The 23,857-nt window shown below is 40.4% G+C and overlaps 2 protein-coding genes across 3 annotated transcripts in view; one reads left to right on the forward strand and one right to left on the reverse strand.

The window, feature by feature from the left end:
* Positions 1–11,693, forward strand: part of clstn2a (calsyntenin 2a) — a 148,130-nt gene extending 136,437 nt beyond the window's left edge. The window contains exons 11-18 of the mRNA XM_020616221.1: positions 3,339–3,505; positions 3,791–3,939; positions 6,422–6,627; positions 6,797–6,964; positions 7,212–7,357; positions 7,646–7,766; positions 8,884–9,074; positions 9,246–11,693. Coding sequence (XP_020471877.1) covers positions 3,339–3,505; positions 3,791–3,939; positions 6,422–6,627; positions 6,797–6,964; positions 7,212–7,357; positions 7,646–7,766; positions 8,884–9,074; positions 9,246–9,452 — 1,355 coding nt within the window. The 3' untranslated portion in view covers positions 9,453–11,693. The remainder of the gene's footprint in view (positions 1–3,338; positions 3,506–3,790; positions 3,940–6,421; positions 6,628–6,796; positions 6,965–7,211; positions 7,358–7,645; positions 7,767–8,883; positions 9,075–9,245) is intronic.
* Positions 11,694–16,879: 5,186 nt separating this feature from the next.
* spsb4a (splA/ryanodine receptor domain and SOCS box containing 4a) overlaps positions 16,880–23,857 on the reverse strand; it is an 81,677-nt gene continuing 74,699 nt past the window's right edge. For both annotated transcript variants that reach the window (XM_020616129.1, XM_020616131.1), the window contains exon 3: positions 16,880–19,262. In XM_020616129.1, coding sequence (XP_020471785.1) covers positions 19,135–19,262 — 128 coding nt within the window. In that variant the 3' untranslated portion in view covers positions 16,880–19,134. The remainder of the gene's footprint in view (positions 19,263–23,857) is intronic.

A 23,857-nucleotide genomic window follows, 5' to 3' on the forward strand; every position in this document is an offset into this window, starting at 1 on the left:
GGTGTGTAGAATGAAAGGCATTCAGACTGTACTTTTACTGCCCTGAAAGCTAAAAGAAGACGTGTGTTGTGACTGCACTAGGTTAACAATAATATGTTTCAGTGTTAAAAAGCAGTTTTCTGTAGCAATAAACTGTTCATGAGTTTGAATGGGAAACATGTTTGCCATCTCACTTCATTTACTGCAGAAAAGTAGGAGTGAACGTCCAAAGCACAGTCTACAAATAAGAAGTAGAAACAAGAGTAGGCACCAGAAAGAGCAGGAAATGAGTCAATGTACAGTATGTTATCAGTAAACTAAAATCAGTTTGCAGCTGTTGTAGCAGCATAATGTGTTACTTTAAAACACAAAGTTAAAAATCTGTCACTACAGACTTCATGTGTTACTTTGTGTGTAAATATGTTTACAAGTAAAACAGCATGGTGAAATTCTGAAAAAAAATATTTATGTTTTCATTTATTTTGTCAGCCTCAGCCCAAAAACTGAAAATGTACAACTTTTTTGCAGCGTGCATGTGTGAAATCTAGCACGTTCACTGCATTGTCAGTATTACAGAACAGACTTCATTCATATCAATTTTCAAATCATATCACTGATTGTTTAATTAACTGATTTGTTTATGCAAAGAAATTATTTACAGATAATCATAGCTGTTTATCTTCCTACTGTGTAATGAAGATCAACATGGGATGTCTACTCCTCCATTTCTCGGCTTTATACTTTTTTTGTTTGTTCTTGTAGATTAACATTTGCATCGGTAAACAAACAGAGGCAATCCAGCGATATCAGAGACTCACAAAGGCCTTGTCTTGATAACAGAGAGATCACCATCGAAAATAAAGGGCAGAAGAGTGATAAGTGTTTTTACATGTAGAGAGAGGGAAAGAATGATTAGGAACATTTTTACACTCTGCTGTACATACACCTGCTGTCACCTCAAACACAGCGCTCACCATGTCTATTCCTAAAACATGGGCAAAAATTAATAATACTGAATTTGTGTTATTGTGTCACATAGAAGTACACAGTGTCACCATGGATACAGAGGCGGTGATATATCTACAAGATCACACACAATTGTAATAAACAGAATTCAGCTAATTGTTAAGTCTTTCTAATTACATTTCATTGTGGTACAGTATGTTTGCAAGTCTGACGCCGCAGTCCTAACAAACGTGCTAACCATAGCATCCGATACAGTGTATTTTACTGTAGCAGCAAAAAAGCCGACATTACAGAAAACTTTCTTGTGACAAATGTGAACATAAAATTACTCTTGAAGGTGGCTACCAGGGACTGCCACATCCTGTTGTATGTGTGTGATTTAGTACTGTATGGAAGTGCTCTACTAAAATGCAACCACAGCATTCTGGTATTTGGCTACTGACAAAGCTCGACAGCGTGCTACTCTTTCTTCAGTGTGCTAATATCCCCTGGTTGTGATCTAGATGTGAAACATTCTCCATGAAAGAAAACTGCAAAAGTGCTCTAAGGTGTGACCTTTTCAACTTTTGCAGTGCAGAAAAATGTCTTTTCCTGCCTTCATTAAACTCTGTCACAAACACACGGTACTAACATTTGTCTAGCTGTAAACATGGCTTCAGAGGTGATGTTAATTTACAGCAGCAACTCTGCTGCTTTGTGATTCAGAAACATACCTGTACTATTCACTGTAATGTTGTTTATATAGCTTCCTTTGAAACTCCAGCAGTAGTCGGCTTGATCCATTTAAAGGTTATTGCATAATATATACCATAGACCCAAATGGTTTTTGGACATGGACCACACCCTGACCTTGTGCTTTCATTCATCACCATTGTCAGCTTATACCCACTGCACCTCACAGCTCAGGGACATAAACAAAGGGGAAGTGGGTTGATGCATTGATAAAAAGGAGAGGGAGTGTCCAAGACAAAATAAATATCAGTAATCTGTATAAAAAACAAACAAACAATGCTTAAGTTAAATTCCAGGTATGTAGTGTAATATTTAGTAAGAGTATTGGAGAACAGCTACTGTACTTACTGACCAATTTTTGCATGCAACAGCAAATTTTTATGTGATGTACAATTAAGGCCTCCTGCTGCACGGCATGCTGAAGGCAGGTGGTCGGTGTCTCTCCTCTCAGCTCAGCATGTCTCGATTCCCACTGACAGAGCTGAGAGTGTAGACGCCTCCAGCCCTGTCCAGGCTGGCTGGTGGCTGCTAGTCAGAATAACATCTGCAGCTACAGTGACACTGGTGTTTACTGTACAGTATAAATCTAAGCTCAAACACATTCAATTCTGGTGTTATTTGTACCAAGCAGACTTGATTCTCACCGTTTGATGGACTGTATCCGCATGTATGAAGCATAGCTGACCTACACTAGAAAAACTCATTGCACTTGATGTTCATTTGTTTGGACTAGGCTTTTATGGTTTCATCAGGAGGGATGAAACTGGTCTGCAGGGCCGAGATGAATCTGGTGCCTTGTATGAAAAAAGTGCATTCTTTAGAAGATGTCAGGACTTGTCTAAATTTGTGATGGAGCTAACCCCACACACTGCACTGCTGTGATACCACACACACACAGAAGGTCAAACTCGTGCATCACATTCAGTGCGAGAACCTGATAAGAAGTGCCAGAATATTTGCTGTTGTGCTAAGTATCACAAGTGGGTCAAATATTTGCTTATAGTGTTGAAGACTACCTGATATTTCTGTAATATTCTCAGCTAGATTTTTGTCTTTATTAAACAATATTTCATAGTTGCTGCAACCTTCTCCCACAGTATCTGTAGCATGCTTGTACAGTATTCAAACAGATGGCAGAATCAAGAGCTGTCATTTTGAGCATCTCCTGCACAATAACTCTCTTTTCTTTTTCATGGTGACAGACATTTTGTCACACACACCATTTGTTTATGTTATAATTGCTGTTGTTCTCTTACTCTCTCAAACTACTGTACAATATGTTAATGCAAACTCTGTTAGACATCAGAAAGCTGTGAAAACACAATGTGTTATTTTATCTGTGAGCTGGTGTCAGAGTTGTTTCACATGCTTATTTTCTCACTTTAATTGTAAACTCGTGTAAAAATAACTATTAATTTCTTCAGCGCTCTCTGTCCACTGGGTCGTGTAAAGTTTTTGTGATGCAGAGTCACAGATGTTTTTTCAGCAAACTGAATGTGCCTTACCCTCAGAAACATACAGCACATAATACATGTTGTTGTCTCTTTTGTTCGGTGTGTTTCCAGTCAGTTGTCCTTTTTTGCCCCACTTCTCGGTTCACCGTCCTCAGCCCTGTCTTATCTGTCCTCTCCATGTTTCTCTGCTTTTCTCTTCCCTATTAGGTGGCGAGGTAGCGACCCCAAGGTTTGCCCAGCATTTCCATGGCAGCCTGTCGGGTCTGACAATCCGACCAGGCCGTGTTGAAACCCAGAAGGTTATCTCCTGTTTGCAGGCCTGCAAAGAAGGCCTTGATATTAACTCCCTTGAAAGCCTCGCTAAGGACATCAAGGTGTGTGGGAAAAAATAGAGATGGGGTTTCCCATACACAACACACACACACACAGGTGTCACATTTTCAGCCTAGGTTGGTAGTGGAGTAACTGTTAATTACCTTAACAGTGCTGTAGAGGAAGACCTAAGCAAGGTGTCCTCGTCGGGATATGTGTCCAGTAAAACACAGTTATTGTCTGTTTCTTCAGCAAGACACACATGTCATTGAATTGCAACATGGCCACCAGTGTTTGAACCTGGATGTTTGAATTTCCAAAGGTTGGTTGTTTTTCTGTGTGTCCAGTTCCATTTTAACCCCGCCCAGTCGGTGCTGGTGGTGGAAGGACAGGATGCGGACAGCATCAACACAGCTATGACCAAAGTCTCCTACATCAACTCTCGCCAGTTCCCAACACCTGGCCTCCGACAGCTACACATCACCACCACAGTACAGTGAGTACACACACACGTGGACCACACATTTTTAACTGTGATCTGGGAAAGGAAACTCACTTTAAATTGTTTGAACCTCTAGCCTTACATTCATTTGGTTTCTTGTACTCACACTGTACAGTAGAGCTGCCCAGTTTATCCACTGAGCACCTCTACTGGAGCAGCTGTGAGTTTTGTTCTCAGGGGCAAACATAATCTCTTTTCTCAGGTTTTCCACCTGAGAAAGTTTTAGACATATGCTGGCACAGCTGTTTATGTGATGTTTAGATGAGATTCAGAGACACTGAAGTTTACCCACCCATCCAGCACCTGGTCATTTGTCCGGCAGCAAACGCAGGCAGATCAAGTCAGCCTGGACGTGCTCGCCAATAGCCTGACGTGAACTCGAGGAGCAGCAACAAAGGCTGTGAAACTTTGAACAACACTTCACAGTTCCCCTCGAGATAAAGACAGAGATTTGCCTTTACACTGTTGAATATGCTGTCAGTAACTGGGGGAAAGTGATATGTACTGTAGCCCCATTAGACAATGCTGGTGTTTTTTTATTCTTCTTTGGGATGTTGGTGCTTAAAGCTGTGTCCTGAACTGTGACAATTTTCAAGTCAGGATTCACAGGGTCAGGAGATTTATATCTCCACACGAGCCTACACTGATCCAAAAATCCATCCTTGTGTATTACTTATTTTAAAAGGGATTATTTTTTCCTTTTCGTGGTTTATTTTCTTTAAGTGTGAAAGCAGAGGTCAGAACTATTTGCACTCACCTCAAACTTTTAAATACTGCTCCCTATTATTGCTACATTTTATTTTTAAAACTTAACAGTGTAACTTTGTTGTTGTGTTATTACTGGGCTCTTGTGGTGGTGATGCTTTAGGGCTGACATACAGTCTATACAGCAATTACATGAAGAAAATTGACCTAGTGAAGCACAGAAAAGATAGGTGTTTTATTACTGTTAGACTTTTCAGACACTATAAAACAGATCTGTTTAAACAGAACAATGAAGCCAATTGCCAGAGTGTAGATGGAAATGCCAATACCACGGCAAATGGCAAATAATTTAAACGTTCATGAAGTAACGCTCTCATCATCAAGTAAAGTAGAATATTTTTAACCATGACTAAATACAAGACAGTAAATCCCTTTAGGGACAAACCTTGAAAATGATAATGTTGAATATTATCTAGGATGTTTTTTTAATGCTTAAGGGACTGTTTCTTGTTTGTACATGATCATTCCAATGATACCACAGAGCTGATGCTACTTTTAGTTATGAGTCTCAGTTTTTATCTTTGGGAACATTTTCTATTTCCATATAACCACAACACCCCCTTTTTCATTAACACTTTATTTTACAGGTCCATCATTTCCTAATAATTACTGGAGCCATGTAGTTTGGTTTTAGTTACAGAAAACAGGGACAAAGTTCTAAGACTGACTTGATTTTCTTAGTTCACTGAGTTATATTGAGTTGATTATTGGCTTCCAGATGAATTTTCATAAAAGAAATCACAGTGTAATCCTCAGTTAATATTCACTGTTTATTTATTAATTCTTTGAAATAGAAGTATACATTTATGCTGAATCGGATGGTTGTTTGTGCACAAATGTAACATTGTGCACGTGTAGATCACCTTCTAAATAAAAGCCTCAAGTTTGTGCTAGCTGTAACAACTGATCACTCTGTAACTGGTGCCAAATTATATGGTTCCTACCAGGAAACCTCCTAAAACATTATTTAGAAATAAACTGGAATTTACAGACCTGTAACATAAAGCATTACTGAACTTTCATGCAGCTGCCATGTACTGATGAGGAAGAATATTAGGAAAAGTTTCATTCTTTCCAGGTTTTAGGCGCTCATCACTGGCTTGCCCCGGTATCCTAACAGTTTTCCACCAATGTTCAGTTTTGGTTTTCACATGACATGTTTCGGTATTTCTTTATTCTTTGCCTCGTCTCATTGGTTTGAAGTAGATGGGGCTCAGTTAGAATGGTGCCATGAACGGCTGTGCACCAGTCAGGATTTACCATTTGATGACATTTGGTGTATTGTTTGATCATTTTTGGTCCAATGTGATCACATTCGCACTGTGAAGCAGCTTATCTGTTTCTGATATTTAAACTCCTAATAACACCTAAAAATGTTGATCTAACTTTGATTGCTGCTCATTTAGTTGAATATATCAAAAGCCCTGAAAACGTTCTTTCTCATTCAGCTTCTTACTGCGAGGGACAAGGTCCTACTCTACATCAAAACAGCTTCCTCTGTTGTGATACTTTTACATGAGCGATACAGTCTGTGTGTTTGTGTTTTTATCCTAGCTCTTCTTTCTGCTTTGAAGTAGCTCAGTTGGAAAAAGCTGATGTCACATATTTGATTCATATGAATCAATAAATCTTAAAATAGTTGGTGGTTGTTTGTTGATGTTCCCAGTCCACTTCCACTTACTCTTCTACTGTGCATATGTGTTTGTGTCAGGTGTTTTGGGGAGGACACGTGTTTCTACATCCCAGACATCAAGGCAGTCGTTATGGTGCTGCCGCCTAGTGAACCAAGAATCACCATTGAAGGACCTAACCAACTCATTAGGCCTGCCGCTGACCTGCGGGGTCCGCTGGGTGTGGCACCCTTCAAAGAGCTTCACATCACCAGCACAGTAATAAAGGGGGACAGCTTTGGTGGATGTGAGTGGAGGAGAGGCCATGTACCAGTCTTGTACTAATGATTCAGTTAAACATGTTTTTAAATCACTGTGATGGTGATTTAAGTCAAACGTTTTTGCCTTTATGTGTGCTGGTCATTTAATATCTATTTGAACATGGAATACATTTCATGACCATTTACACTGCACAGCCCACAGACCGGGCGTGACGGAGGTGATGCACAACTTGGACTACTGTGACATCCTGGTAATTGGGGAAGAACTGAATCCTGAGAGAGAGAGTCTGGAGATTCATCACAGTGCTTTGTTGGGAAAACACCTGGATGCCACCAACTCCACATCTGGAATATCTATTTATGGTAGGTCTGGCTAACAGAAGGGGTGTGTGGGACTAACAATGCAGTGGACAGACAGACCTTTCTGCCTTAAAAATTATGAGGACAGACTGTTAAATAATTGTTTGTCCCTTAAACAGCAGTAAGATGAACACTCACTGTCTGTGCATACAACTGTGAAGGTCCCTGAAACAGCCATATATCACTTTCATTACAGCAGAATGCAGTTTGCATAGCAGTTAGTGTCACATTCATCCCTGTGTCTTTCCAGGTGTGGACTCTATGGCCCACTATGAGCAGGCACTGAGACAGGTGTGCTACAGGAACTGGCAAGCTGCAGCCCTGACAGAGAGGAAGTTCAGACTCACCTGCTCTGAACTCAATGGACGTTACACCAGCAATGAGTTCAATCTGGAAGTCAGTGTGACGTCTGTTATCCATTATAGTTCAGCCCTACACTGTCGAATCCTGTCTCTCTCCTCTGGTGTCAGCCATTTGTTTGCCTTCTGTTCCCTCCTTGCTTTTATCCTGTAAAATTACTATATCAGAAATGATGTTTCTCATGATCAATTAATTCATTTTCTCTTTCTGCATCATTCAAACTACACCATCTGCTTATTTTTATTTATTCACATTTGTGTTTGCACTAATTACCATCAAACTTCTGTTACTGGAGGATAATGGCTCTTTATCCTGCCCCTGTAGCTCAGTGTTCTTCACCACTCAGCGCACGTGGAGCATGTCAATCACATGGCAGCCCAGGCTCAGTACATGAGGCCCGTCCATCACCCACTCATGATGCACAGTGTGAACTCACACATGTCAGGTAAGCCACTAGCTGACAGCAAAAATTCCCATTCCCCAAAGACAGACAGGACACCAACTATTAGAGTAAACATCATGGGCAACCCATTGTCAGACAGGTGGAAATGAAGCAAAGTTTAACAATAACACTTGTCCTAACGGTCCATACATGTAGGTCAGGTTCAGTCTACATCTACTGCTTTTAGTGTACAGTCGCTGGACTCGTTTTCACAGTGCAATGTGTGATGACAACAGACACTTAAATTTATTTACCATCATTTTCTGTTTCAAATATGCAGTTTAGACAAGATGATTATACTGGGAGAACTGCTTACAACCTGTGTGATCATAGATTACTTATGATGTTTGCTCTAATGGTGAGATATCATAACTGAATAGAAAGATGTCCACCACAGCAGAAATGGGACCACAGCTGTAAAGAAATACAATTTCCTTTGCGGTTTAAACCTACAGGGACAAGCAGTGTTGTAGTCGAATCAATAAACCTCAAGTCTGAGTCGAGTCTCAAGTCCACAGCGGTCGAGTCCAAGTCAAGTCCGCGTCAACAAGGAATAGTCAAAGTTGAGTCAGAGTCGAGTCCCTGTTACCCGAGTCCAAGTCATCAAGGTCTACATTAAACACAGCTCTTACCATTTTAAAAGGAGTTTACTTACTGTGTGTGACGCAGTAGACAAACAAATGCACTTGTAAGCACACACACACACACACACACACACACACACTACTTAGTGAATAGTGTGAATATCAGTATCAATATCTTACGCCAAATTATTATGGCCTGTTATTAAAAAAAAGGAGTTCAAATCTTTGTCTCCAACTTCCAAGTCCAAATGCAATCAATGCTCGAGTCCAAATCTGAGTCATCAGTGCTCAGGATTCAAGTACTGCAACACTGGGGACAAGATTGTCACAATTAATACATAAAGGAAAGGGTTTATTGAATCCCATAATTACTATCCTGTTTTGTTAGCTTTTTGATTTTCAAGTAGAATATGTACAGTAATTAATGTATAGACCAAATTGTATATCCACTGTATGGATAATTGTTGGAATCAAGCAGGTAGTTTAACAGCAGAATATAATAAACTGCAACCCATCGCTTCCCTTCTTCTCCTTAGGAGCAACCCCTCCAGCAGCAACAGCAGTTATTGTGGTCTGTATCGCCGCCCTGGTGGCGATTGTAGTGATCGGTGTGTACAGGATCCATGCTACTCATCAGGAAGGGTCCAGAGAGGACGAGGAAGAGGCCAAAGACCCTGAGGTGGACTGGGACAACTCTGCTCTCACCATCACAGTCAACCCCATGGAGGTAATCTATGGTTCATTTACATTTTGGGGTGTCATAGTCCTTTACTGTTTACATAAAAGAAATTTTTTTTTAACTAATAAGGAACCAGATGTGCCTGCTGCTGTTTTCTTCTGATTTGAATAGATCTTACAAATTTTCAAGGCCTCATCTAAATCACACTTTGTTCTCTAGAACATAAAAGGACCTCAGGCACCAGATGAGGATGCAAAAGAAGAAAGTGAAGAGGAGGAGGAAGAAGAAGAGGGTGAAGAACGGGTGGGAGGAATGATAAGTGCTGAGTCAGACAACACTGACGAAGAGGAGGAGGAGGAAGAAGAGGTGAAAGAAAGGAAGCAGAAAGGAAAACTTGAGTGGGACAGTTCCTCCGTGACATACTAATCACACCCACACACATTCGTAAATAAATACCCACACATACACACACTCTACATGTTTGTCTCACTCTCTCTCAACTACACACACACAACCACGCATCCTGCAGACATACTCGCTAGGTACACACACACACACACAGAGAGAGAGAAACAAAGTCTCTGATAAAATTATTTACAATTCATGGCTGGAAACACTATTAATCTTCCCATTTTGTCATTTTTAATGAAGCATCTCCCTCTGCTGGACAAAGTCAGAACTACAGAGCCAGCCAGAGAATGTACGCACATTATTATTCACATCACAGTCAATGAAGCAGAGCAAAATCTGCCAAACAAGCACAGTCTTCTCATTATGTGTGCAGAATTATCTGAGCTTTCGCTGATAAGCTGAACTCTGAAACAATCATGAAGCAGATCTTAAATACGGAGACACAATTATAAACATCAGAACAAAGTCCCAGCATTTAAAATCTCATCAGATACCTTTTGTACTACTTACATTTTAAACAAATTGTCTGCAAGTTGGTGACTTATTAACATATTTAACAGCCAAATGTAACAATATGCATATCCATTAGCTAATTAGGTTACATTTAGAATATGATTCCTTTGGCCTAAGAAGTTGGTATAACATAGCTGTACTGTCACTCAGTGGATATCCTCTTCTCATATTTAACACAAAGCAGACACTTCTCTTTCCTTGAAATCTGCGTGATCACAGTGCTGTAATTCTGTGGCCTGGACACTAAAGAGAAACATCTGAGCTCTTACCTAAATATTCCACATTTTTCCAGATTTCTATTTGATACGAAGGACAATTATCAACTGTTCAATGTCTTTCACCTTTGGTTTCTTGAAAGACGTTTCTAGATAAAATTATCACTTTTCTGTCAGCTTATAAACAGATAGACAAAGTTGATATCAGTGCAAAAATATTCCTTGGACCCAAATGGCCTGATAGCATTAAACGCTTGTTTGTCTGGATCTCTGTCCTTTACCATATGTGTCCATACTGTGGCCTAATGTCGTCTTTGCTGTTAGAGTTAGATCGCTTATCTTTCTTTTTTCAGCAGATTAAATGGTACCAAGATGTTACTGTAAGAAATGCTACTGGTCTCCCAGCTTTACTTTGTTTCTAACTCTATAGTAAAGGAAGCCCTCTATGCAATTATGGGCCCAGTTTAAAAGACCAGTATATAGAAACAGGGGCATGTCAGCAATTATCATATAAGTTGGGGGACTTAAAGTATGACAGGCAGATTTTTAAAGGGGTCCAAATCAACTCATCAGAGCCTAAGATATCCTGATGTTTGTGCCTAGCATTGGTCAGTTTTTAAAAGTGCCACATCCTACACATCCCACAGTGCAACTCACTAGCATCTGTTCTTAAATGTACGGGGTCAGATTTTACCCACAGCACAGATCAAACCAATAGTCAGACTGAAGAGAGACCGATAAATTCATCCATTGCACACACTTGGCTAGTTCGTCACTAAGTCTTTTGCTAAGAATTCTGGGTAAATTAGATCACCCCCCCAGCCAAAAGACATGGGTCTTTTTACACTCCACACCTCCAGTTTGTAAAACTGTCAAATGTCAAATCGAACACAACCCTGAAGACATCATCAGGGTATTTTTCTTGGACTTAATAAATCTCCTCAAGAGCCACACATGAAGTTATACATTGCAGCTGTTTTCATGTGTAGTACAGATCTTTGTGTGTAAAACTGGAGGACTGTCCCTTTAAAGCTGTATGAGGAGCCACAGAAAAACTTTGCTAAACGCTGTTCTGACTGCTGTTCACCAGAACTACATGCAGGAGTGGAAACGTCACTCATACTGATCCCAGCTTGCACCAACATTATAACAGATTACGTATTTAAGACAAAATAAATCCCGTGAGTTTGTCTCCATTCAGATGAGCTTTGCTGTTCCCAGGAGCCAGCTGTAACCTCTTCACATCTGAACAGTATCAGTGACACCCTTCCCTCCCTCTGTTGGCCTTTAAGCACCTGTGATTGTGATGTCATCATTGTGAAACAACTGCCTTGTTGCCCTCGTCCCCCTTTGTCATGTTGTGCTTCTGAAAATTTAAAGAGAAAAAATGATTCTTTTACATATAAAAACAAACCCTGTAAAAATGTTCAAGACACTTATTTTATATGTTTCTTTTTCCTTTTGTAAACAAAAATTGGTTGGGATTTCTCTTTAGTGGTCATCCCACTGCTTTCTGTATATTGACCAATAAAGACTTGTTTTAGACTCTACTCAGCTTTACTCCCTGTTTCTGTACTACACATCCCGTGTGTGTGCGTGTGTGCCTTCATATTACTTACACCAAAACCTGTTAACACACTCACAGTGTGGGGACTCACTGAATTTTAGGGTAGCAACATGGTTTAAGGGTTAGGGTTAGGCAAGTAGTGGTTATGGTTAAGGTTTGGATAAGTCTATAGGAAATGAATGTAAGTCCCCACAGGAATGAAAACACAGCATGCATGTGCGTGTGTGTGTGTGTGTGTGTGTGTGTGTGTGATGGCAGGTTTGTAAATTAGATAATTAAAAAGCTGCCATTACAGATGTTGCTGCCTGAACTCAGTGCATCACAGCAGGGTGACTGGGTTTCCATTTGTTTCCATAATAAGCTTACAGAGACAGCAGGGGGTTTGATTCACATCACATCACTCCATTTGTTCACTGTGTTTCCATTTGGATATGTAACTGGTTTTCCACTGCAGTTTCTGAAGAATGCAGGTTCAGCCACACTGTTTACCACCACCACTGGTTTTAGGTCAAAGAAGTAAAATAGTGCGTTTTAGTGCTTGTTTTTCAGAGCCCAGCATCATGCCCAATCTACACTACAAAAAGGCTTCTGAACAAAATCTTTGCCACATCTAAGATGTTGTACAACTGAAAATCAACTGCATAATAGTTTTCAGCCTCAACTCATATTGTAACCTTTACCTAAGCTGCAAAACACAACTGGGCTGCTTGAACAGCATTTCCCAACCTGATGGTATAATGAGGTCACAACAATGGGAAGGAGTTATATAGGAAGGCCATTAAAGGTATAATAATAATAATAATACGTCTTTTCTTCTGAGCCTCTCATTTTTTATGTTTTTTTGCTTGTAAACTGCAAAATATTTCTTCGGTGGCTTGAAAACAGTGAATGTGGGGGCTAAAAACACACATTTGCACACTGAGAGATTGCATTTAATGATGCAACATTTTGTAAGAATTCCAGCTATAAAAATCAAATCAAAATCTACTGTGGGTGTCTAAGTACTTTACTAAAGTGATGTGGCTGCTGTGAGAGAAACAACAAATGTGGGGAGGTCACAGCAGGACTATTAATCAGCAACAACATTTTTGGAGACACTTTGACATGAGCAGAGGAGAAGATGCATACATGCTCAGAAATCGCAATCATTTTTGATTTCATAATTACCAGGAAACATTGGTTTTCAGTGGTGTAAAATAAAAACACACACACACACAAACGACAACCTTGAAACATGTAGCTAAAGATTTTTAAGACCAGGCCCTGGACCCCAATCCGGTGGAGCTGCTGTGGGGCATTACTGACATCTGCTGGTGAAATAAGTAATTAAACTTTTATTGACAGCTTATTGAGAAATCAATGAACTTAATATGTGATGTGAATATTTTATTGTTGCATTTTACTTGATTTTATTCTCACAAAACATAAGTGCACCCCGGCACTCTGAGGATTTGTGGAGGAACTTACCATGTTTGCACCACAAGCCGCAGACGTGTTTTCCTGTGTGTCCTCTGTGGTGGCTCTAAAAACAGTTACCTGAGGTAAACAGGCTTCCCTTTTGTTTACATGGGTTAGCCTGTTCCTAGTTTGTTTTGGCTGTACGTACTTGTTGTGCATCGCACTGTCTATGTGTGCATTAAGACCACACCCACTGCTGGCTGTTTGTGTCCTGTAGAGGTGAGCTGGTGTCCACTCCCATGCTGCTGCTGCTGCTGTTTCTGTGGCTGAGATCATTTTCTTTCTTAGGACACTTGTCTGTTGTTGAGTATCATAGGCCATATGAGCTGAGCTGGTTTCTTGCATGTGTCCTCTCAGGTTTTTGTTGTTGTTTGGATGAATTTCTTCCTGGTTTCCTGTTGAAAAACATAATGTCTTGATGGAAATTGTTCAGTGGCTTAAAGCTGCCTCTCTCTTAAATTTCCACCATTAAGGATTAAGTGAGAGCCAAAATAAACTCGAGCAGTATCTCCCCCTCTTGTCCCTTCATTCCTCTTTGCCCCTCCTGCCCTAGCTCTGAATGTCATATGTGACAGCTGGAGGCATTTGTGGCAGTCAGGTAGTGCAGCAGTAATAACGGTCAATCAAAACAAACAAGTTGAAGATATCGCTTCTGGAAAATTGTGATGAACATTACTGCTCATTTAGACTCAACCATTCACTCATTACCTGTGGAAGACATGAAATTATCCACACATGAATGAAAATTGTTGTTACAGTAGTTGGAGGCTTGCTAAGAATAAACGTGTGTGTATGTTTTAGATTGTGATAAAAGGAGCTTTTTAAAATTCTAGTGAAAAGCTTCATGTCTTTATTAAACCCAGCCATTAAACATTCAAAGTGCTGATGGAAAAACTAAGCAAACTCTTGGATTTAATAACTAGTTAACAGCAGTAAATCCAAATAATCGCTTCCTGTAGCTATAGAATAGATCTGCACAATAGTCAAGAGGAATTCTGGGCCATTCTTCTTGAATTCAGTGGCAATGGGTAGTTTTTTCAGTTTGTCCTCCTTGGTCTCGGGAGCAGGCGCTGCATATGTGTCGGCCATTTTAGTATTAAAGTTCACAGTAAGATTAAACTGGGTGCAAACAGGTTCCTCGGGGTGAGTTTTGACAGAGATCTGATGTTGATCCAAGCCAGCAGGGGGATGTAAACTGAACGTTTCAGGCTGTTGGCTCATGACTGTCAAAGTGTCAAGGGTGGCAGGATCAGGGTTCTGGTTTAGCGGCCATGCAGGAGCAGCGGGGTCCTTCTCATGAGGTCATTCTGAGTCAGATGTTTGATTTGGTTTCTGATGCGTTATTGAGCAGCAGACGTGCTGAGACTGTGTGTCTGTTTTGAAACCTACGCCAGTGCTCCCCTACACATTGTTACCAAAGTTTCAAATCCTTTCATTGCTGCGTTTGATGGGGGCAAATATTTCACTAAAGGACCAGATGTGGCCCATGTGCCACCATTTGCCAACCACAGCCTTTGGACTGGTCTTGTTGGCCAGACTACATGCTGGCTCCCTCAGCTGTTGTTTACTGCCCTGACTGCTATCCATCCATCCATTATCTGTACCACTTAGTCCCAGTCGATCACAGAGCAGACATGCAGACAAACGATCTCACACACACACTCACAGGCAATTTAGAGACACCAGTCACCCTAAGCCGCATGTCTTTGGACTGCTAGAGGACATGCAAACTCCACACAGAAAGCCCTTAAAATCTGGCATACATTTATGATATAACACATTTAAGTTGAATTTTGAAGGGAGCGTTCTCAAGGAAGGAAATTATTTTTGTACACGATTTCTGATAAAACTATTGAAATGGAATGCCATGTTGTTATTAAATGAATGAATAATTGATATTATAAAAGTTTTAAAGAAATTGAGTATGAAATCTGATGTGTGGTTCACAATTGCATCATAACTTTTGGCATCCATAATTTATTATTTTAATCAATAGAATACAGATACAAAACTAGACAAATGCATTTCCTCTATGCGGTATAGTCCAAGATTTTCACTGGCCCTGCCATTAAAATGTTCTGCAGCGCCGCTGCCTGTCTGGTGCAGTGGCTTCAGCAGCGTGCATGGTTTTTATTAGATTTGTAACTCTGATGGTATATTTACTGTATGTTCACTGCCTGTCTTTCAGTCTTCTCATGGTACTTCAGTGTTAAACATTTACAGGGACATGAGATTATCTACAGCACACAGTACTTTATGTAGTGTTGCAGTTTTTGAACAGGTTATTTCTGTATATTTTACCTGTTTTAGACCTTAGAAATTTTTCTCTGCACTCGAGCATTTATGTAAATGTACCCATATTCAAATACTTCATTCTATTTTTGAGTACTTGGAATTTATTTATCAGGATATGTGTGTGGTGCTCGTTTCTCATGGTGTTATGCTGTCTGTTCTCCATTGCTGCTGAAACACTGAAATTTCCCCATTGAGGGATCAATAAAGTACCTACCTACCTACCATAGATTTTTTTTTTTAACCTTTCCTTTTCCCCTTTAGGTAACAAATAACTGAACCAGCTTATCTCTGATTGTAGAGGCATACATACCTGTGAGACATTTCTGGAGGTTCATAAAAAAACCTTTGTAAGTGTACAACAGTATATCCCAGTTAGAATTTATACTGTTATACCTTTGTTGACCTTGGTTATAATGCATCCCCACGTGTACAGACCAACGCTTTCTGTTGTTCTTTGGAGCCTTCTATAGACAGCATGATGTTACTATTCCTACTCTGCAATTAACTGTATTTTGATTCGAGTATGTCCTCTAGATTGCTAGAAAGGAGGAAAAACACCATTTCTTTTCTTCATTGTCATTAGCTGTTTTTCTTCAGGATCACCTCATGGTTTTCTGGATTCAGTGGAAGTGTGACAGAGTGAGCATGCGGTCCTCCTCCCTTTTTTTTGTCTTTGCCAATAAATAAAGCTGTTTCTGATCAGACTGTCTGCACATCAAGAACGTGTTAAGGAGCTGTCGGTTCCTGTTCCACTGTAAGCGTTTGATCTGTCCCAGGCAGGACTGTGATGCAGGAGCATCACAACACTGTCTGCTATTGATTTCCTGAACGTCAGTCCCCTGTGTGTTTGGATACGGTGAGCCTGCCGTGACGGTGCTTTCATGAGAGCCTGATGCCACATTGTGCAGTGAGAATATGATCCCTGTAACCACATCAAGCCTCTGTGGTGCCCTGCACTTGCAGCCTCTGGGTGCAACAGCATCTCTCTGGCTGAGTGTGTGCTGTATTTACAGCTGCAGCAGCCGATGAGCAGCGCATTAGCCGTTTACTTTCTGACATAGAAATTGCACACTTGACAACTGGGAGAACTTATGGCCAGATACTTTATGGCGTGGTTTTCCTCGCCAAGGCCTCCTGCGGTAGATTAAACACTCCTGCAGACATAATAAAAGATGCTGAAAGTGCATCGGCCCCAGCTGAACAGTCAGGCTCTTTTGCATCTTACTACAGCTCTTTTTTTTTTTTTTTTTTTTTAAGTGTCAGAGGTGCTTTGGATAACTTTACAGTGTATATTTTATTAAGCATTACTAAAAGCTGTCATATTGTTTTTGGATATAAAATGAGCCTGAAAGCAGTAAAGAGAAAGAAACAAACATTTTTCAAAGTCACTTGGCTTTTATTCACATTTTATACGTGTTGACGTCTCAGCTCTGTCTGTTCACACATTCTACTACTTTTGTCCTGATGGAAACAAGAGGCAAGACCATCACTAACAATACTAATATAATAAAGATAAAGCAGCATTGAAGAAACAAATGTTGATTTTTCTCCCCTTCTTTGTATTAAATTTACCTGAATATAACCATCAATGATAACTTAAACAGAACAAGCTTGTGATTAAAAAAATTAGAACCATCATCAGAATCAGACTCCACACTCACAATAATAATAATAATAAAATAATAATAATAATAATGTATGATATAAACTCAGACGTAAAAAAAAAAAAGTGACTCAAGCCTTTTTAAGAAAGAAAACATGATTGGTCTACAGTGCGTGTGGTGTGTGAACTGGACATCTGCATCCTTTTCTGAGACAAAACCACACTGGCCATACTGCCGCAGCAGCAGTAACCCTCCTACTGTATGTCCTGCTCCAGTAAGACTAGATCTACTCTGGTCCTGTTTCTTCTTTGCGGTCATTAAGACAGTTGTGCGGAGAGCAGACAGATGCTGTCTGGTGCCAGTGAGCTACAGCAGGGTGCTACAAACAGCAGCAGGTGAGGCTCCTCTTACTGCCAAGCACTAGTCACACTGTGGCGGGCCGCGACTCTCAGCTCCTACAGAGACATTGCTGAACTCTACGGCTTAGTATGGAATACTCGGCTTGTAACTGACATCATAATACTGTACGTAATATAGTGTTCTCACTGCAACTTCCTTTAAAGAACAAGTTTTGTCCTGTTTCTCTAATAAAGCCCGTTTCAGACATGCAGCTCCTTACTGAATGTAAAAGGTCATGACGACAGTTGGATCAAACCACAGTCTGGACAAAGTACTGTAGATCTGCTCAATTTATCAGTGTTAAAATCTTAAATAATACCTAAAACATGCTTTTTAAAACTCCGGTGTGTATTACATCATGATTTAATGTTACAGAGAAATAGTTTAAGATTTGAAGCCGAGTTTTTAGAAGAGGGTAGATCAGCAGGTTATTCTCACGTCAGATTAGATTCTAAAAATTGTTGTTAAAAAAAATATATCATACAGGAACAACAATCAGGTCTCCATTGATTTTTCAGGTTTAATTCAACTGCATAGATAAAATGAATATGCTGTATATTATAATGTTTAAACTAAGCAAATGAGAGTCCTAATAACATCCTGCACTTGTGCGCTGTCCAGACATTACAGTAAAAAAACTAGCAGAATTAAATAATTATAATAAAATAAGATAAAATAATTAAACTGATGAGAGACAGTGGTCATTAAATGAGACTGAAGCAGTAAAATAAATTTTAAATCTATCACTGATGAAGCCTGGGAGAAAACAGACGGCGTTCTTTCCTTTTATATCACTATTCTTTATCTCACTGCTACATCAGCTGCCAAAAACTTTGCAGGCATTGCAAATAAAGCCAAAACAAACGGTACCAGACATCCAGTCTGAATGATCAAAAGCTTACTTCATCCAGTAGGTGAAGCCAGCCATGTAGCATGTCTGAAAAGGGCTTAACTCTCAGCAAATGTCTGCACAAAGCCAGGAGCCGTTGCGGTAGTCACGCTTTGATCTACCTTGTATGCAGAGGGAGCTTTTGGTCGGGCCCTGAGTCATCAGACAAAAACAACATTGGTGCTAAAATCCTCGTGGCCATCTGGGCTCTGCAGCCTGTCACCTGTGCCAGTGGAGGCCATGAACACACATTACAGTATCCAACAGCAGTGATGCGGTGTTATGTCAGAAAGGCCTCCAGGGATACTGCAGGATTAGTGTGCTTTCTCTGCGCAGTTTGGATTCCCATCACTAGGTGGCAGCAGTCGTCTTACCACTGTCTCTTTCACCACTTAACCACAATGTGCCATCAAAGGATGGGCTTTCTTTCAGGATGAGTGAAACCTTGATAGGATACCATCATCAATAATTTATTTCAAGTCCAAAACTAATGGAAAAAGCAGCTCAACATCCAAAACAAGCTGGTGCTGCCCTGTCCTTTGTTTGAAAGCCTGGACGTCTTCTGTCAGTTTATCCACCATCTGTCTATATGTCCTCCTTTACATCCATCTTTGGTTGAGCGCTGGTGCTCTCAGTTTGGACATCCTTCCACCCATCATCCCCTTTTTTGCAACTTTTAATTCATTTCTTTCATCCACCCATCTTTAGACCTTCTGGTGGTCTGGTTTTGTGTCCTTGTTGGCTCCGTTGGTGTCAGTCACTGGTACTGGAGGTAATTTTTAAGGGACTGAGGCAGAGGGAGACTCTCTATCTCTTGAAGCCGCTCACGACCCATCGCCAGGCGCGCCGCACGCCGACACAGGTCCATCAGAGGAAGAGGCTCAGCTAGAGGGAGGGACAGACAGAAAGAAAGTAGATTTGAAGAAAACACTTCAGAAAATATTATAAATGTACTTGTTTAGGCTTACAACTTAGTCTTTTATTTGCATAATACATCTTTATGTTTGCTATGGATGAATGAGACAAGTAGACAGAGATGATATTCCTTTTAAATATTTAGACCTCTTCCTCACATGCACCTGCCACCAGTGACACATGTAGCAACAACAACCGTCTGTCACTCTGACTTTACTCACGGCTGAAACTGTTGGACTGAAAAACTCAGCATATAATAATTTGCACAAGGATTTGGGGGATTTTGTGTGGAAATTCCATGCAGCTATGATGCATGTTCACTAACTCTGCACTGTGAGGAACGTCAGCCTTGTCACCCGACAATTAAGGAGGTAACACACGGTGAAGGCTGTGGTCTGTGTCCTGTAGCTCAGAGGGGATGGCGAGGCATGACTAAGGCGCTTTAGAAGGTGATCTCTCAACATTTCAGTGTCCCACCTGATGATGCTGAGAACATCCAACTGTCAGTCAACTGGTAGTTTCTATCTACAGAATATCTCAACAAATAATAGCAGTTAGCTAAATGTATTTGCCACTAGAGCCCAGTCAACACCCAGGCACAGACCAAACACTGGCTGGTGTTAGCATAGCACAGATACAGTACAGTGACTTCAGAAAATATTCACTTCTCCAGTTTTGGCACTATTTATTGTGCTGTAGATTTAATTTGACATTGATAAAATTGCCATTTTTGCCCATCAACCTACACTCGACAACCATGACAAAATAAAAAATTGTTGCAAATTTACTAAAAATGTACAAACTCAACTATCTCATTTACAAGTGGAAGCAGAGGTGTTGTTATGGGTCTCGAAATCCGGCTCTGTTGCATCCTGTTTGGTTAATTTATCCAACTGGAACCCATATGTGAACTGAAGGAGGCCTGTCGCAGACTAAATACTCCTAGAAAGATGCTTTTTATTAAGGCCCAAACAAAACTGCTCTGACATTTCGACATTACATCTTCATCAGGTATTTTCAGATACTTAAATACCTGAAATAGTTGCTATAAAATAAAAACAGGTGTGAGGAGTAGGTATGCTTCAGCTGTTATTTCAATGTGCCATATTTAATTAGCCTTTCCCATCTTAACGCTGCTTGTCTCACTTTCAGTTGATGTGAGTTGTGAACATTAATTAGGCTGCCACTCAGGGCTGTCGCTTCTGCCTTCTCAGTAAACAAGTTGCAAATGTTGAGAGCTGAACCTGATGAATTCCAGGACAAAATTCAATTAAGCACTTATGCCTTATGTTGCCAGATAGAGATCAAGAAACATCTTGCTCTGTACATATCTAGTCACTATTCTTGAGTAACCAAAAGTAAGGCATCAATACAGTTATCAGAAGTTTGACCTCTCAGATATCAGTGTGTCTCAGAACTCTGGTATCAGTCAGGCTCTTGTCTCCACTTCGTAACCCACTCATGAGTATAATGTTTCTCATCCGGAACAGGAAACGCTGATGCATTAAAACGTACTGTTATTAAATGACGGGAATTACCAAGCGATGTAGCTGATGTTGATTAGTGACTTCACCGGCTCAGTTCACATCATAATCTCTCCAGATGATTTTGATATCATCAGGTACATCTGAATAAAAAGCCTTGGCTTGTTTGTATTTCAAACACTATCAGAAGTAGCGAGGATAGGAGGATAGGACTGAAATGTAATGGAGAAACTGCTAATTGTGGTGATCCTGTGATGTCTGCTACAACGATAAAGGGAAGTCTGACATTTTCTAGTCAAACCCAGTAAATGGTAAAGAAATAGCTGATTTTAATAATCATGTACTCTGTCTTTATCCCTTCATTGTGAGTTAACTCATAGCTACCTCCACATGGACTTATAGTATCATCAGATTCAATTAACTGTAATAACCATGTCTGATTGGCCTAATTACAGAGTGTTGGGGGGGGTTCACACTATCAAAATGAACTTCCAATGATCCAACAACCCACCTGCTACCTCTCCTCAAAATCCTCCACCCGGGGAAATGCACACGTAGTCAGGTGCATTTCGTATGCACACATGGTTTACTAAACTGTGCTGTACATCGACCTTTGAACTTACTGACACACCGACAACACAGTGGCAGAAAATACAGGGAAATGGGGCAGAACAACAACAGCAGCTGGAAAGGACGAGGAAAAATGGTGGAAACTGAAGAGGAGTGATGAGAAAAGTCCAACAGGAGGTGCAGATTGTAATGGGCAAAACAAACAAACAACAAACCCAAAAGAAAGTGGGAGTATAAGTATGCAAATGAGCAGAAAACGAGTCTGTCAGTGGATATCCCTCTGAGATAATGTCTTTGTGTTGAAACAGGCTGTAATTAGTGACACTGATCATAGACTGGAGGTGTGAGGGGTTGGAAAGGAATGGCATTCGAGACAGCTAGTCTACCAGGCTTGACTTGCCTCTGTAGCTGCTCTGTGTTAAAGGTTAAACCAACAGGACAGAGGAGATCCCATCCTCACACACACACACCGCACACAGCCTGCCTAAGACCCCTTCATTTATTGCACCTTTTGTGTTGCAGATTTAATTTTAAATGGATACAGTTACTATCAGTGGATAAAACTGCCACTTCTGCACATCAGCCTACACTCAGTAACCCAACAAAATGTTTTTCTCCAAGCTTTGCAGACGTGGAGTTGGACAGTTCACCTCATTTCACCTGGCAGATCCTGCCAAGCAAAACAAAATCAAAATGATCACTTAAAATGTCAGAAAAATAATTCAAATGCTCAGAGTAATATCTCAAATAGCTCATTTTGTACAACCAACTCTATATAACAAAGATTTTTGATTTACAGTGACTACACTGAGAATATAAAAAAATAGAGATGAGTAGTTGGAACAAGCTAATGTTAGTAATTTTTGCATGGTTAGGAAAAATAGGTTTCTCAGATAATCAGATGCTGCAAACCGTCACAATATTCTACATTTTGTGTTATGATAAATTGAATAAAGTCCTAAAGATAATTATACAAGCACAATCCAGATGTCTGTGCCGTTTGACTTAATTTTTAAAAGTGCGATCCCACCAGAAAGTCGGTTTTCCACTAATCCTACTATAAAAAATGCACTAACGCTAGGTACATCATAAAATTGTAATTTCCCTTTAAAGTTACAAATAAAGATACCTTGCTTATCTTTCTATACTACTGCAATACAGCTGACTTTTATTTAATCCACATATAACTATAATATAATTATCAGAATAGGTGTCTGTTTATCTTCCAGAGATGAACCGATCAGTTTGTTGGCTAATTGTCTCAGGCCAAAGTGTATATCAACACATACCAAATGACTAATATCCGGTATCTCCATAGTGATTCATTGGACTTTAAGTACATTAAAGTGTGAAAACTCATAAACAACATTGCAGGCTCTCATTAACAGCTCTAAATATAGAGCTAGCAGAAATAAGCAATGATGCAAAGCTGGCTGATGACCAGAGAGGCGCCAAGTGTTTACTGACACCGGCTTTTTGAGTTTCAGATCCTGTATGACGGTACTCAAGCCTCGTTTTCCTTCACACATACAGTATCTCTCTCATTAGCTCGTTCTGCTGAGTAGAGAAAAACAGCTGTTTGAGTCAACTGAAACCACAGAAGATTGGATCTGATGTCAGTGAGAGGCTGCTGTGGCTACAACAGTGTGTGTGTACTGTGTGTGTGTGCACACATGTACCTATCGAGGGGAGCAGTTTTGTATCGAATGCAACTCATTTGAGCACACTTGTAGCCTCTTTAGTGCTCAGCTAAGTGGAGAGAGTTTCAGCAGACAGCACTGTTCCCTCTCTAGAAAACACTTGGACGACTTAAAATAAGAAGTTAAAAGTAGACTGGAATAGGAAACATTTGCTAATTATACTGCAAAGTTTCTGCAGCCAAAATGGTCTTAATTAGCCTTTGTTACTGAAATAAGAAATAAGAAGTAACACTTACAGCACTGCTGTGGCTGCCAGACAACAGAATACTTATTGTATTAAGATTTCTTATAGATACAGTATCTTACACAATAACAGCCACAAAGAGTTATTCGAGGGAATGGCAAAGTCAAGTGAAAGTTATGAGTTCCCTATAGTTTCCTGGTGCAGCAGGCTGACAGTCGTCTGTCAGCCCCTGTCGGGCCATCGGCGAGCATCTGTTATTCTAGTGTTTCCAGTGTGTTCTGCACCATTGGCACTAGTCAGACCCTGCCGCCAGCTTTTCGGCCGATTCAGCATGTTGAATCGGCGGCAGAGACCAGTCGGACTGGCTGTTTTGCTTAGCAAATCAATGCATGAGAAGAGAAGGGTTCAGGGGGCCCCTTGAGCCTGTCGCTGCAGCAGCCATGATTTCACCCATTTAGTGTGGTTTCTCCTTGTTTTTTGCCTCCACGGTATCCTTTCTTCTTCCACAACCAAAAGGCCAACGGCAGAGAACGGCAGTGCCACTTGCAACTTCTTATCAGATTCTCTATTAGAAGCAGCTGTGGTGAACGAGAGCTGCTTTGTTTACAGCTCGTATATTTGCGGTAC

This window comes from Monopterus albus, unplaced genomic scaffold (genome assembly GCF_001952655.1).
Source record: "Monopterus albus unplaced genomic scaffold, M_albus_1.0 scaffold172.1, whole genome shotgun sequence".
Taxonomy (NCBI): Eukaryota; Metazoa; Chordata; class Actinopteri; order Synbranchiformes; family Synbranchidae; genus Monopterus; species Monopterus albus.